Genomic DNA, 14,864 nt, shown 5'->3' on the forward strand with positions numbered 1-14,864 from the left:
TCTCAATGGAAATGTAAAAATCCACAGTGGTTCGCAAGCTTTCAAATTTCCCTGAAAACACTTCCTGTCCTTAAAGGGATAGTTCACCCAAAAAATGAAATTCTGTCATCATTTACTCAGCCTCATTGCTGATCCAAATCTGTATGACTTCTGGATTCAGAAAACCACGAGGGTAATGAGTAAATGATGACATTTTTGTTTGAACTATCCCTGTAAGTGTAAGCTAATTATTTAATGTCTGAATGATAGAGATTCCACCCATAGATTAAATATTTTGATAGGAAACTGGCATTAAAATAGAACAAAAAAATAGATACAGTGCCTTGCAAAAGTATTCAGACCCCTAAATAAATCATTGAATAATGATTGCAAGCCTCCCTCAAGAGGTAGTTTCTTAGAGGCCAACATGGCACCCTATAGACCTTAGTAAGGGCAGAAGCCGTATTTAATTTGATGACGCACCGTTAAAGCTTGATCCGTATGACATATTGAATGTCTTTCCCTTACAGCTGCATTTTCATTGATATCAATTAAATATGGCGTCTGCTCTGACTGAGGTTTCTCATAGGAAAAAAAAAATATTATAAGCTTTACCAAAAATCTAGCTACAGCCTTATTGTGTCCGAACCGCTCACAGGCCAGTGAGTTGGACGCAGTTAAGGCCTTTAGGATGGCCTGTGATCTTGGGGTCTTGCTACTTTTGATTGTGGCACCATTTCTCATTCACAGAAGCAGACCTCGCTGGATTCAAAGGTCTGTGCATTTTTTTTCTTTTGTCTCACCTTAGGCATGCCCTCTCACTTTTCTCGCTCTCTTGTTCTTCACTCCCATTGCTTTAACCCATCTCTTATTACTCTTTACATTAAATGGGATATTATTTATGTTGATGGTTCATTATAAAATACCAATTTGTGCACCAGTTTGTAAATTCAGTGCACCAATTTGTAAACTCCATTCAGAGTTTTCCAGGACACCGAAACATAGTGACCATAGTGTTTTTCTTTTGTTTTTTTGTTACATCTCACGGTGTTGATGCCCCTTCAAATGTTTTTATGATTGAGTTATTTTAAAGGGGTCATATAATCACAATTTCTTTGGTTCTTTTCAAATAAATGTTTCGTGCATTTGTTTGAGGACGAAACTGGTAGGGCTGTCAAAATGGCTGAAAAACTCAATTCAAATTTTGTACTTAAATATTATCAACGTTTGAATTAAATTCAAATTTAAAAGGCATAATTTCAGTTAGGGTGAAAAAGCTTTTGGCTTTTCTCTTTAGGCCACAAGAGGGTGCATCAAGCAAAATATTACTAATGCACGTTTATTCAAAGCAATAAAATAACATGACTATCTGTGGAAAAAGTGCATAATGTTTAAAATAATATTTATAAACTAAATATAAACAACTATAAACACATCATGTATGTATGGATAGTTTAATACAAGGGCCGAAAGCCAATCACACAGAGGACTTTTTTCATTTAAAAACATGAGATGCAGTGGGATGGGAAAGAAACCCGCCATAGATGTTTTTATAAAAGTTGAACATGCATTTAATTTTACATAGCTTACTAAACATGTGACTGCAACGGTGATAGATGTCCTTCTTAAAAATTTGTAAAATATGCATTTTGTGTGAATGGCTTGGTTTCAGTTTTATGATGTTATATTTTTGTGCAATATTTTGAATGAACAACTCTGCAGCGCCACATCTAGTGGGTTTAACTGGATAAGCTAACAAAAACATTAAAATGCAACGACACTTACATTGTCATCGAGTCAGGAGCAGACCCAGACCTTCCAGTGAGTTGTTAACTTGAGAACCACTGCAACCGGATCGAACGGATAATTCTGTTGTGCTAGTTAGTTTTGGTTAACTGGTTAATCTAGTTCATAACTTCAACTGAACAGTTCTTTCACAATCAGACTAATTTGTTGAACATTTGGCGTTCAACTTTAGGTTAACATTATGACCCTTTAAATGGTTCTGATTTGCTATAGGGAAGCTTTTTCTTTTTTTTTTTTTTTCTTGCTCTTCAGTGGTTGGTGATGGGCCTTCATATCCTGTCATTCCTTCTTTTAAATGTTTAAAAAAAAAAAAAAAACATGAATTGGAATTTGTCACCTTTTTTTTCCAGGAATCTGTGCGGTCATTTTTTTTTTTTTCCTGTACAAAAATGTGTTGGGATACTTGAGCAGTTTATTGTGATTATAATATTTTTGATGAACATTCTCTTTAAAACCCTGCAGGATTGATCCTTGCCTTCTCCCTTATTCAGCCTCTTTGCTCTGTTGCTTGCTTGATTAGTAGGGCTGTCAATAGATTCAAATATTTCACTGTAAATAATCTCAAATTTCTTGTTGTTCAGTTCCTTCTTAAGACAAAAAGTCAAAGCATTATTTGAGCTTGGTAGATTGGCAGTACCACAAGTTGTGAAATTATTTGTGTAATCTGCAAAAATGAATGCAACCATTTTACCACATTATGTGGACTTAAAGGGATAGTTCACCCAAAAATGAAAATTCTGTCATTAATTACTCACCCTTATGTCGTTCCAAACCTTTAAGACCTTCGGTCATCTTCGGAACGCAAAGATATTTTTGATGGAATCTGAGAGCTCTCTGACCCTCCATAGACAGCAAGGACTCTTACACGATCAAGACTCAGAAACGTAGCAAGGAGATCGTTAAAATAATCCATGTGACATCAGGGGTTCAACTGTAATTTTAAGAAGCTAGGAGAATATTTTTTGTGCGCAAAGAAAACAAAAATAACGACTTTATTGAGTTTCTGGGGATCACGTGATGCTTTCATGAGCCAAGTCGCACATTAGCTGAGCTCTGTATATATTACCGTCTTTTACAAGATGGTAATATATTTTTTCGTTTGTCATTGGTCTGGAGATGTCACACAGTCGGAAACTCGCTTATCTTTCACCATCATCCTTGCCAATTAAGAAGAAATTCTTAAATTTTAAGACATTGAAGACAATATGGCGGTCACTATAAAGCATTTTGAGGACATTTTGAAGGCTGAATTAGCAGCAATGCGCACCGAATTCGCCTCTCACATGACTACAATCCAGAATATGTGCTCTAAAGTTGACTTTTTAATCGGGGAACAGAGAGAGCAGAAAAAAGTGATCGGCGAACACACTGTGAGTCTGGATGCCCTCGAGCAGCAGGTGACTGATTTACAAGACCGCAGCAGACGCAATAATCTCCAGCTGTTGGGACTCCCTGAAGGCGCAGAGAAGAATGACCCGATCGGCTTTCTGAAACGGTCACTACCGATCTGGATCCCATCACTTGCGGGCAGAGATATCGAGATCGAACGCTTGCATCGAGTTTACTCCAGAGCTTCAACGGATCACTCCAAACCGCGAGTGTCTCTTCAAACTGTTACGCTACAACGACAGGAATTTGATTCTTAATGAAGCAAGACGCCGCGGTCCTGTGAAAGCGGGTGACGGTGCGATGTTGAGCTTCTTCCCAGACTTCTCTCCCACGAACGGCAAAGAAGCGGAGTTCCTTCAGTGCAATATGGAAGGAATTGAAAGAGGCAGGTCTGCAGACCTTTCTTCAGTATCTAGCTACGCTGAAGATTATCATGAAACACGGCGAGACCAAACTAATGCACTCACCGGACGAAGCACGTCAGTTCCTGAGCTCCATTCCCTCTACTCATTCTCCTGGGATGGACGTGGCATAAGGGTTTGATTAATACCGAGTGACTCGACTTCTGATTTACTATTCTAGATCTTCATGTGACAATCGGCTTTATGTTAATGGATTTTTAAAGGCAGACTTGAGTTAATTCATTTGCAGTGGTATAACTTTCTCTCATTTGTTCAGTTCACTTATTTGTTTGATAGTAATGACTGAAATTGATAAGGTGAGTTGTGGTGGCAATGGTTTAGGTGGCCCCCATGGACGTACAGGTTTTTTGCAACTACTGCGACGAGAGAGGGTTGGCATTGCTTTGATCCAGGGAGCTCATTTGTGGAGGGATGATGTTCATAGATGCAATGATGGGTATTGCAGGGTGGTCTCTTTTGCTGCGACCGACGATAGAACTGGGGGTGTTTTGATAACTGTTTGAAGAGATTATGTATTTCCACTTTAGACGGAGGTGGTGATGGTGCTGACAGAGTTGCCTGTGCATCCCTTGTGGAAAGTAATTCTTCCTGATCCTAACTGATAGTTCTGTTGTGTCTGCTTCAGTTGTTTGCTCTTTTCTCCTCGTACAATCATGCAGACCATTGCCCGTAACAACTATCTGGTCTAAGGATATCAGTGGTGACTTACGAACTTTGTTTTCTGATCGGATTTGGGAGACAATCACATCATCCTCGAAGAGCCCAGATCATCGGATGATTCATTTGAAATTGCTGCATGGACTTTGTCTGTCCCCTTGGGGTGCATCTGTGTGCATGTATCGCCTTTCTCAAATTGCAGTTTATGTATATCCATGTGTTTTTCTTCTTTTTGATGTGTAGTTTTTGTATCACTGTATGCTATTTATTTTTTTATTTTGAGTTTGCCTTTAAATAAAATAATTGTTCACAAAAAATAAAGACTTTATTCAATAATTTGTCTCCTCCGCGTCACCCTATAGCGCCATTTTGGAGAGTATCACACATGTAAGCAATGTAAACCATTCTTAAAGCTTTGTAAAATTACGGTTGAACCCCTGATCTCATTTGGATTATTTTAACGATCTCCTTGCTACGTTTCTGAGCCTTGATCATGTAAGGATTCTTGCTGTCTATGGAGGGTCAGAGAGCTCTCAGAATGCATCAAAAATATCTTTGAGTTCCGAAGATGAACAAAGGTCTTAAAGGTTTAGAACGACATGAGGATGAGTAATTAATGACAGAATTTTAATTTTTGGGTGAACTATCCCTTTAATCTTGTGTAACCTTCTGTGTTGCTCGATGTGTAAGTGTGTTTTGCACGTGAGTGAGTAACTGAATGTCCTATAAATGATTATTTCTTGCAATGCCACTCATAAAATGGCCAGTCTGACCGATATCACTGAGATTGGTCACGTGTGTGTCAGGGGACTGGCAGAACTTGTTTAAAAAAAATTGGGAAATGCTTTCTGCTCGTCAATCATTTTGTGTGTTTGGGTTTGCTGGTATCTTCAGCGGGCAGAGAAAGGCAGCATGTGTTTGAAAATACCACAATGAAACTGTCAGATATATTGATATTGTTCACGGCATTGCAGAAATGAGTGTTAAACGTTTTGAACGAACATTTTTGACAGCCCTGTTGCTTAATAATGATGAGTTATTAAACTTTAAAATATTAAATATCTACTCTCTGTTTTGATGGCCATAGTATAGTTGCCCAATGCTTGGAAACCCTGTGTAGAAACAAAAGAGGCTCTAACAATCAATATCTGTAGTTCAGCTCTAGTTCAGTGTTTAATGAAAAAGATAAAGACGTTTACACAAGTTATGATTGTGTGTGTGTGTGTGTGTGTGTGTGTGTTTACTGACCGACCTGTTATTACTGTAGAGGTGATGCAGACGATTGAAGAGGGAGATGTGGATGACATGACTAAGAGAAGAGTCTATGAAGCAAAGGAGAAACCTGGAGCTCTCTGGCACATCTACGCCGCCAAAGACGCTGAGAAGATCCGCGAGCTCCTGCGAAAGGTGAAAGGATGACTTTGGATGAGTTTATCCCAAATAAAGACATTCATGTGTTTCCAAACAACATTTGGGCAGCTTTCTCTACTTTCTATGTTGTAAAACGCTATGAATGTCTGAAGTTCATTTCACCTATTAATTGCAGGTTGGAGAGGAACAAGGTCAGGAGAACCCACCAGACCATGATCCTATCCACGACCAGAGCTGGTACCTGGACCAGACGCTGCGCCGCAGGCTGTATGAGGAGTATGGAGTCCAGGGCTGGTCCATTGTGCAGTTTCTGGGAGATGCCGTGTTTATCCCAGCTGGAGCGCCACATCAGGTTGGTTATTTAGATGATGTCCACCATCAGGGGTGTGCAATATACAGAAAAATAATACCTCATAATTACTCTTGGATTGTGTAGATAATAATTAGACTGTATTTAGCAGAGTTTGTTTTTGTGCTGGAACCTTTTCATTATATTTGCCAGCTTAAATTGATCTCCAGGGCATTTTTACCTTTATAAGGACTATTTCTAACCTTATTAGATGATGATTTTATGTTAAATTCTTACATTTAATCAATTAATTAAATTAGAATAGTAAGACACTATAGGCTGATACCAATCAAATCAAATAAATATAAACAAAATCCATTTTTTACTGCATAAGGGGTGCATAAGCTCCATCTAAAGCATTATTAAGATATATTTACACTGCATTTACAATTGAATTATTACTTTTTAAAGATGAAACTGCCTGTTGGTAGCAGCAAGTTACTGCTTTAAGTCATTCATTTTACCAATTCATTCAAATTCAGAAACTTGTAATTAACAATGCTAACATCTTGTTTATTAATGCATTTTTAAAGATCATTATTTGGTGTAACATAATATGTTGACATGCTTTAATGTTCAAAAAACAAATTATTTTTCAAATACTGTACATTATTGTAGTTCCTCTATGCCCCGCATCTCTCAAACGTGTCGTTTTCTACAAAGCCCCTCCTTCCAACAAGTGCAGTCTGCTCTGATTGGCCAACTGTCCCAGTGCATTGTGATTGGCCGAACACCACAAGCTCACGTCGGAAATGTAACGCGAATAAGTCGCGTGAAAGACACAGTGATGATGCTCATATGTATTTGCAGTACACAAGCCGCAGTTAAGATGATTTCTGACGGGCTGTTCACGCCGCTGTGATGTGACCCTCTTCCCCTCACACACACACACACACACACACAACGTGTTACACGCAAAACTCCGCATTTGAACAGTCAATAGCAAATACTTGAACTAATAACAAAACATACTTGCAGTCACTGATTCAGAAGCACCAGATTGTCATAGCAAAGTCGGAATTGACCTATTTTTTTTTAAATAGCCTTCGTGCACACCCAGCCTTGTACTCTCCTAGGTTCACAAAACTGTCGTCCATAAAATGCATTGCACAAATTTAAACATTTGGGTTGTGCTGTTCTGTTGGAAACAAATCTTAACAATGATTACTAATTGCATCTACTTTCTGAAGGCCAAATAAAGTGCTTTTGCTTTCACATAGAAACACACACCGTCTCCCTGACATGGCTGCATCAATACTACAGCGCTTACTGAAACCACACCTTCTTTCTTTGAGTGAACATTTGGGCGGCATTACACAAATATTTCCACATCGTGACGTAGACGTGTTTGAATGAGGTGTTTTAGGCGGGCGTGGATGAGTCTTAACTTTTATAAGAATATCGCTCTGGTTTTGAGAGTTTAGTCTTCGCAACTTTAGGGATCTCATCTATGCACGAACAGCTTGTAACACTCCAAAGAGAAAAGAAAACTTGAAATCACACATTTGCAATTTTGCAGAAATTCAGAAAGACAGCACTTGCTCATAATATTGCTTAACTCTATCATATAGAAATATAAAACTAAAACTCGTACAGGGGCATTTTTGCCACTACATATTGAATTCTGGGTGATTCTAACTGCTTTTTAATGGGCTTCATTGAAAGTGTGAACTCTCAAAGCATGTTTTTTGCAAAGTGACACATTAAAACAACAATTAAGATATTATAGTAGACAATACAATGCACACCCCTACTTGACACATAAATACTCATTTTCTCATCTTGGTTTTCCCAGGTGCACAACCTGTACAGCTGTATCAAGGTCGCAGAGGACTTTGTTTCTCCTGAGCATGTGAAGCACTGCTTTAGACTGACGCAGGAGTTCCGCCACCTTTCCACCACTCACACTAACCATGAAGACAAGCTACAGGTACTTCTATATGTCATTGCAAACCTGATGTAACTCTTGTGCGGAGCACCAAAGTAAAATTTCAATATTTTTTGGTGAGCTGTGAGCATAAATTCTTGTCAAGCACTTTATTCTGATTTAATATTGTATTTCCATCGTTCACAGGTGAAGAACATCATCTACCATGCCGTGAAGGATGCTGTGGGAACATTAAAAGCCCATGAGCCTAAACTAGGCCGCTCTTAGTTGTTGAACTGATGGTGGAAAAGTCCGAGAGATTGGGTCTCGGGGTGGGTGAGATTTGGGTTTGGATGAGGCCAGTGTGCTCGCAAAACAAGCTGTTTATATTGGAACGTCTCAGCGTTTTGGTAGGATGAAGATGCTGCTTCATCAGTGTTACAAAAGCATTGTTTAGTTTTACAATCCTTTTCTCTGTATTTAAAAAGTCTGTTCTCTTTCTCAGCGTTTAGAATTTGTTGGACTGTTCAGAGAGCTGGTGAAATAAGCTGACATGAATCATTTAAAAGACCTTCAACAAGGTTTCTTCATGATTTCTGTAGAAAAAAAAAAAAAAAAATGAGCACTGGGTTTCCTTCTTAGAGAACATTCATTTTGAGCTCTTCGATGAAGCAGAGCTTTTAGTTAAGATGGGGGTCAACAGTAATTAAATTGATTAAAAGATTCCCACCAACTTTTTCAGGAGAGGTGGATAAGAGCATGGAAGGGAACTAGACCAAAGTTTTTTATTTTTAGTTCCTTTTTTTGTCTTTTTGATGAAAACATGTTCTTTGCTTTTTTTGTAATATGCCATTTAGGTAATATTTCACTGACAACAAGCGTTAGACTGGCTTTGAGGAGCGTCATTCAAGAATCAACAATTCCAGTTCTGCAGAACTACTGGTCATTAATATGTACCAATATATATATTGATCTTAGCAGTGTGTATAATTTTTTTTATTTTCTTTTTCCAAAATAAAGGTTTACAAGAAATAATTTGGCCCTGTTGTTTGGAAATTACACAATGAACTTAGTTATCTATTTGTTTAATGCTTACTATTTTATTTTATAAGACATTTTGTGGTTCATGGATGACACTGCAATAAACTAAAGCTTTTGAAATATTGTCTGTTTACTCTGATTTTCTTGATGCAAAAGGGGAACTTTGGCTACAATCAGTGTGTATCAAATAACTTGGAAGTCAATGGGTACCAGCAACTGTTTAGTTATACACATTCTTTAAAATATATGTTTCTGCATTCAACATGTTTTAAGTATATATTATATGCCAATGATACTTAATACATATTTTTCAGTTGCCAGACATGACCGACCATATTGCAGTGCAAATGAAATGAGACAAAATAATTTTTCTCTATTAATATATTATATAGCATCATAAAAAGGCTAATAGAGAAGATACAAGGGAGTGGCACGGCTGTAGATCATTTGTGAGAAATGCACTTGGTGTACGCAAGCCTGAGAGGAACTGAGAATAGACTCAAGTAAGGCTTCACAATTAATCTTCATCATGGTCAGTGTTGAGAAAACTGAAGAGTGCGGGTGTCCTGTCTGTTTGGGCCAGTCACTTACCTTTACCATACTGGAGTTAGAGACACTCCGAATGCTAATACACTTGTCAGTGTGACATCACTGAGATTGGATATAAACAGAGCATCTCTTCATGGGTGCTGGTTACATGGGTATCTGGCTTTACGTGCCACCCTGGGCTTATAGGGGGATGGTATACTTTATATTAGAGCTGGGGGGTTCATATTAAGGTTCTGCAATATATAAATATATTGTGGAAACTTAATTTCCTGTAGAGCTGCTTTGCAACGATTTGCCTCGTAAAAAGCGCTATACAAATAAACTTGAACAGCAGTGAAAGGAAACACTGGGGCTGCGAGAGGATGCAGCTGTGACAGAATCCTCTTGGACCAGAGCAGCTTTAGCAGGATCCTCTGGGAGCAGGGAGGTTTAGAGAGGAGCTCTTGAACACCAGCTCTGGCTGAGGCTACGACCCCAAACACTGGGACTGACTTGACTGGAACTTCTTTGCTGTTCTGTCCCATCATGAGAGGAACCTTTGTCGTGGACAGGACGGGCTTGACAGAGAGCTGTGGGACGCTCTGGGTGACTCCATTATTAAAAATATGATTGGATGGTTCAGTACTTAACTACAACTAAACTATATACAACTCACATCCCTAGGCGAGTAGTTCCTCAAGACGCTAAAACTATTGCCTCAAGCCAAGACGCCAGACGCAACCGAGGCCTGCCAGCCACACAAGACTGACCCTCTTCACCACGACCTACAGGACCTGAAACACAATTAGAAATTATACAAATTACACAAACATTCTTCATAACAGGTAGCAGACGGTTATTGAAAAGTAATATTAAGAAGCTAATGCCCATATGCTGATGATCAAACCAAACCAAGTCCAGTCCAGCAGCTCTATGATGCGGTGACAGTGGGGGCCTTGATTGGCCATGACTGTCAAAGCCACCTCGAGAGGAACTGGCCTGGGATGGTCAGACTAGAAGAAAGATTGCATTTATGATGGTCAGATGGAAGTAGTTTCTCAAATAAGGATTTAGCTCAGTCTGTTTGTCTATTGAAATATCTGTACTCTGTGTTTTACATAAATCTAAGATCTTATAAATTGACATCTTGTAGAGAAGTCTGATCTAAAGAGCGCAATATCAACCAAAAGCTTGCTTTAATCAAATATTATTTATAATATATTGCATACTCATGTTAATTCTTCATTCAGGAGTTACTGTACCTTTGGTTGCTTGAAATCTTGAACTATTAAGCTTCTTCGAATTATACTTTATCCTTACTAAAACATTTATCACATGTAGTGAAAAACTTATTTATCTGCATTTATATGGTTTGTTGGTGGTGTGTGTAAATGATTAAGAGACTTTCTGAAGTTCAGAGCTCATTATTTACCATCAGTAAAGCTCCTGGATGGAGACACATCAGTGTCCTGCTCCTCCTCACTCTGCTCCAGCTGCTCACCCTGAGCTTTGGTGGATTTGTGGGGAGAGAAACAACAGAATAAAGAGGCAAACCTCCAAAACCTGCTCTTTTTCTGCCTCTTCTTCTTGGGCTTGTCTCCTCTCTCCTCCTCACTGATATCCACAGGCGTCTCATCAGGAGAAGATGGAGCTCCGCCATGTGGTCAAGTCAAGTCAATATTATTTGTATAGCACTTTTAACAATGCAAATTGTGTCAAAGCAGCTTTACATCGGCTTGATATATAGCTGGGTGGCTTTATATAAGCTTTACAGTATTTAGATGGGGAAATTGTTTGTAGAAATAGTGTCATTCTCCTCTGGCCAGACAAAATCAGCAGTTTATATCTAGGCTAAAGCAGAATCAGATTGTGCAAAGGACTCATCTGGTTCCTGTGGTCTTGTCCCGATGGCCGTCTTGTAGACAGGGTCTTCACTGGGGATCAGTCTCTGGGACTCATCTAGTTGTCCTGGTCTCCGCTGACATTCAGGGCTGTAGAGGTCATCTCTAGGTGCTGATCCACCATCTGATCTGGATACAGTCTGGATCTGGGTGGCTACGGTGACCTCGGAATAAGAAAGAAACAGACTAATATTAGCATAGATGCCATTCTTCAACGATGTAACAAGTACATCAGGTGTCTTGGAAAGTGTTCCTGGTTCTGGTTGACCTAATTAAAGCAGCCTAATTATAGAAATGCGATAGTGTATTATGTGTAAGCCAGGGTAAAGAGATGGGTCTTTAATCTAGATTTAAACTGACAGAGTGTGTCTGCTTCCCGAACAGTGTTAGGTAGATTGTTCCAGAGTTTGGGCTCTAAATAGGAAAACGATCTCCCGCCTGCAGTTGATTTTGATATTCTAGGTATTATCAAATGGCCAGAGTTTTGAGATCGCAGCGGATGTGAAGGACTATAATGCGATAAGAGCTCACTCAAATACTGAGGTGCCAAACTGTTCAGGGCCTTATAGGTAATTAGCAAGATCTTAAAATGCATACAATGTTTAATATGGAGCCAGTGCAGTGTTGACAGAACCGGGCTAATGTGGTCATACTTCCTGGTTCTAGTAAGAACTCTAGCTGCTGCATTTTGAACCAGCTGGAGTTTGTTTATTAAACGTGCAGAGCAACCACCCAAAAAAGCTTTACAATAATCTAACCTCGAGGTCATTTTCTGCATTTGACATTGAGAGCATAGGTCGTAATTTAGATATATTTTTAAGATGGAAAAATGCAGTTTTACAAATGCTAGAAACAGTTTTTTGAAGGAAAGATTGCTATCAAAAAAGTACGCCTAGGTTCCTAACTGATGACGAAGAATTTGTGGTCGGTGAGTGTCAGTGTTGTCCCTCCACGAGATAGTCACTGTTCCATAATCAGCAGGAGAAAAAACGCTATCAACTGTAAACTCACGGTAAACACTGTTGATAACACACTCCTTACTCGCCTCAAAGTGAGCAGGTGAGTCTCGTGCTTTATACAGTCGCGTGGCACGTTCTGAATTCCTCCATGATATTATAAGAGCTCAAACAGAGAGACTTTGTGTTAAAATGTTATTTGGAATTTCAACAGAGGATCTTTTTTAACTGCATAAAAAAATGCAAACACATAAAAATTACATTATAACAAAAATGCATGAAACAATTAAAACATGTATGGTAAAAGTTCAAATTTAAATCTGGTGTAATGTGATGCACCACAACAAGAATGGCTCAGAGATGTGGAGTCAGTTCTAAGAAAAACGTATTGTCTATTACCACAGTGTTTTGGACATTAAGCCGAGTAGGTATCATGAATTCCAGTATCATGTTGCCACAGTAGGCTATTTGTTTATGAGATATACAGTATCTGACAGAACTGAGTACACCCCTCACATTTTTGTAAATATTTTATATCTTTTCATGTGACAACACTGAAGAAATGACACTTTGCTACAATGTAAAGTAGTGAGTGTACAGCTTGTATAACAGTGTAAATTTGCTGTCCCCTCAAAATAACTCAACACACAGCTATTAACGTCTAAACCGCTGGCCACAAAAGTGCGTACACCCCTAAGTGAAAATGTCCAAATTGGGCCCAAAGTGTCAATATTTTGTGTGGCCACCATTATTTTCCAGCACTGCCTTAACCTTCTTGGGCATGGAGTTCACCAGAGCTTCACAGGTTGCCACTGGAGTCCTCTTCCACTCCTCCATGACGACATCACGGAGCTGGTGGATGTTAGAGACCTTGCGCTCCTCCACCTTCCGTTTGAGGATGCCCCACAGATGATCAATTCATGGTTCCCTCAATTAACTGTAGCTCCCCAGTGCCGGCAGCACTCATGCAGCCCCAGACCATGACACTCCCACCAACATGCTTGACTGTAGGCAAGACACACTTGTACTCCTCACCTGGTTGCCACCACACATGCTTGACACCATCTGAACCTAATATTTTTATCTTGGTCTCATCAGACCACAGGACATGGTTCCAGTAATCCATGTCCTTAGTCTGCTTGTCTTCAGCAAACTGTTTGCGGGCTTTCTTGTGCATCATCTTTAGAAGAGTCTTCCTTCTGGGACGACAGCCATGCAGATCAATTTGATGCAGTGTTCGGCGTATGGTCTGAGCACTGACAGGCTGACCCCCCACCCCTTCAACCTCTGCAGCAATGCTGGCAGCACTCATATGTCTATTTCCCAAACACAACCTCTGGATATGACGCTGAGCACGTGCACTCAACTTCTTTGGTTGACAATGGTGAGGCCTGTTCTGAGTGGAACCTGTCCTGTTAAACTGCTGTATGGTCTTGGCCACGTGCTGCAGCTCAGTTTCAGGGTCTTGGCAATCTTCTTATAGCCTACGCCATCTTTATGTAGAGCAACAATTCTTTTTTTCAGATCCTCAGAGAGTTCTTTGCCATGAGGTGCCATGTTCCAGTGACCAGTATGAGAGAGTGAGAGCGATAACACCAAATTTAACACACCTGCTCCTCATTCACACCTGAGACCTTGTAACACTTACGAGTCACATGACACCGGGGAGAGAAAATGGCTAATTGGGCCCAATTTGGACATTTTCACTTAGGGGTGTATTCACTTTTGTGGTCAGCGGTTTAGACATTAATGGCTGTGTGTTATTTTGAGGGGATAACAAATTTACACTGTTATACAAGCTGTACACTCACTACTTTACATTGTAGCAAAGTGTCATTTCTTCAGTGTTGTCACATGAAAAGATATAAAATATAAAAAGAATAAAATATAAAAAGAAATAAAATATTTACAAAAATGTGAGGGGTGTACTCACTTCTGTGAGATACTATATATATATATATATATATATATATATATATATATATATATATATATAATTTTCTGTTTTTGTTTCTTTGTTTTATGTTTGTGTGATTCCAGAGAGCATTATTATAAAGTAAATGGCTATTAATATAAATGATATAACTATTTTTGTAATAGGCTAGTCTATGACAGCACATTTTCATTTACCCTGACAGTAACTCAGAAGCATACGTTGTCTTGACTAACAGTTTATTCTGCGTATTATTTTTGCATTGCAGTATTACAATATTAAAATTTGTAATATATATTATACAATTGATTTTTTGCAGGCTGTAATAACACCCAGTCAACATCAGTTAGTATTTGTACACAGAAAAGTATTATGTGCTATCAATGTACAGAAACACAAATGTCGTGTAGCCTTTTGAGCTGACAATGTATTTATTAAAGCATTTGCTTGATTGTAGTTTCTGCAGTATATAACATTGATTAATGTAAACCCAAAAATTCACACAAATACAGCTTTAAAGGTCAGCAGGCCAGACATATTATAGTAAAATATAAGATAAATAGGCCTCCATAATTTGAGCTTCAAATGAAAACTATTGAAATTGACCTAGCCTCTTTCAAAAGATTTGGTGCAAACTTTACAGTAGTAATAATAAGTATGTACAA

The 14,864-nt window shown here is 38.9% G+C and overlaps 1 protein-coding gene across 11 annotated transcripts in view; it reads left to right on the forward strand.

Annotated features, from left to right (window-relative positions):
* LOC306883429 (lysine-specific demethylase 3B-like) overlaps nucleotides 1–9,004 on the forward strand; it is a 32,679-nt gene extending 23,675 nt beyond the window's left edge. For all 11 annotated transcript variants that reach the window (XM_079438682.1, XM_079438683.1, XM_079438685.1 and 8 more), the window contains 5 exons: nucleotides 730–753; nucleotides 5,521–5,660; nucleotides 5,800–5,976; nucleotides 7,769–7,903; nucleotides 8,048–9,004. In XM_079438682.1, the coding sequence (XP_079294808.1) occupies nucleotides 730–753; nucleotides 5,521–5,660; nucleotides 5,800–5,976; nucleotides 7,769–7,903; nucleotides 8,048–8,128 (557 nt within the window). In that variant the 3' untranslated portion in view covers nucleotides 8,129–9,004. The remainder of the gene's footprint in view (nucleotides 1–729; nucleotides 754–5,520; nucleotides 5,661–5,799; nucleotides 5,977–7,768; nucleotides 7,904–8,047) is intronic.
* Nucleotides 9,005–14,864: the final 5,860 nt, after the last annotated feature.

The sequence above is a fragment of the Barbus barbus genome (assembly GCF_936440315.1).
Source record: "Barbus barbus genome assembly, chromosome: 17".
Lineage (NCBI taxonomy): Eukaryota > Metazoa > Chordata > Actinopteri > Cypriniformes > Cyprinidae > Barbus > Barbus barbus.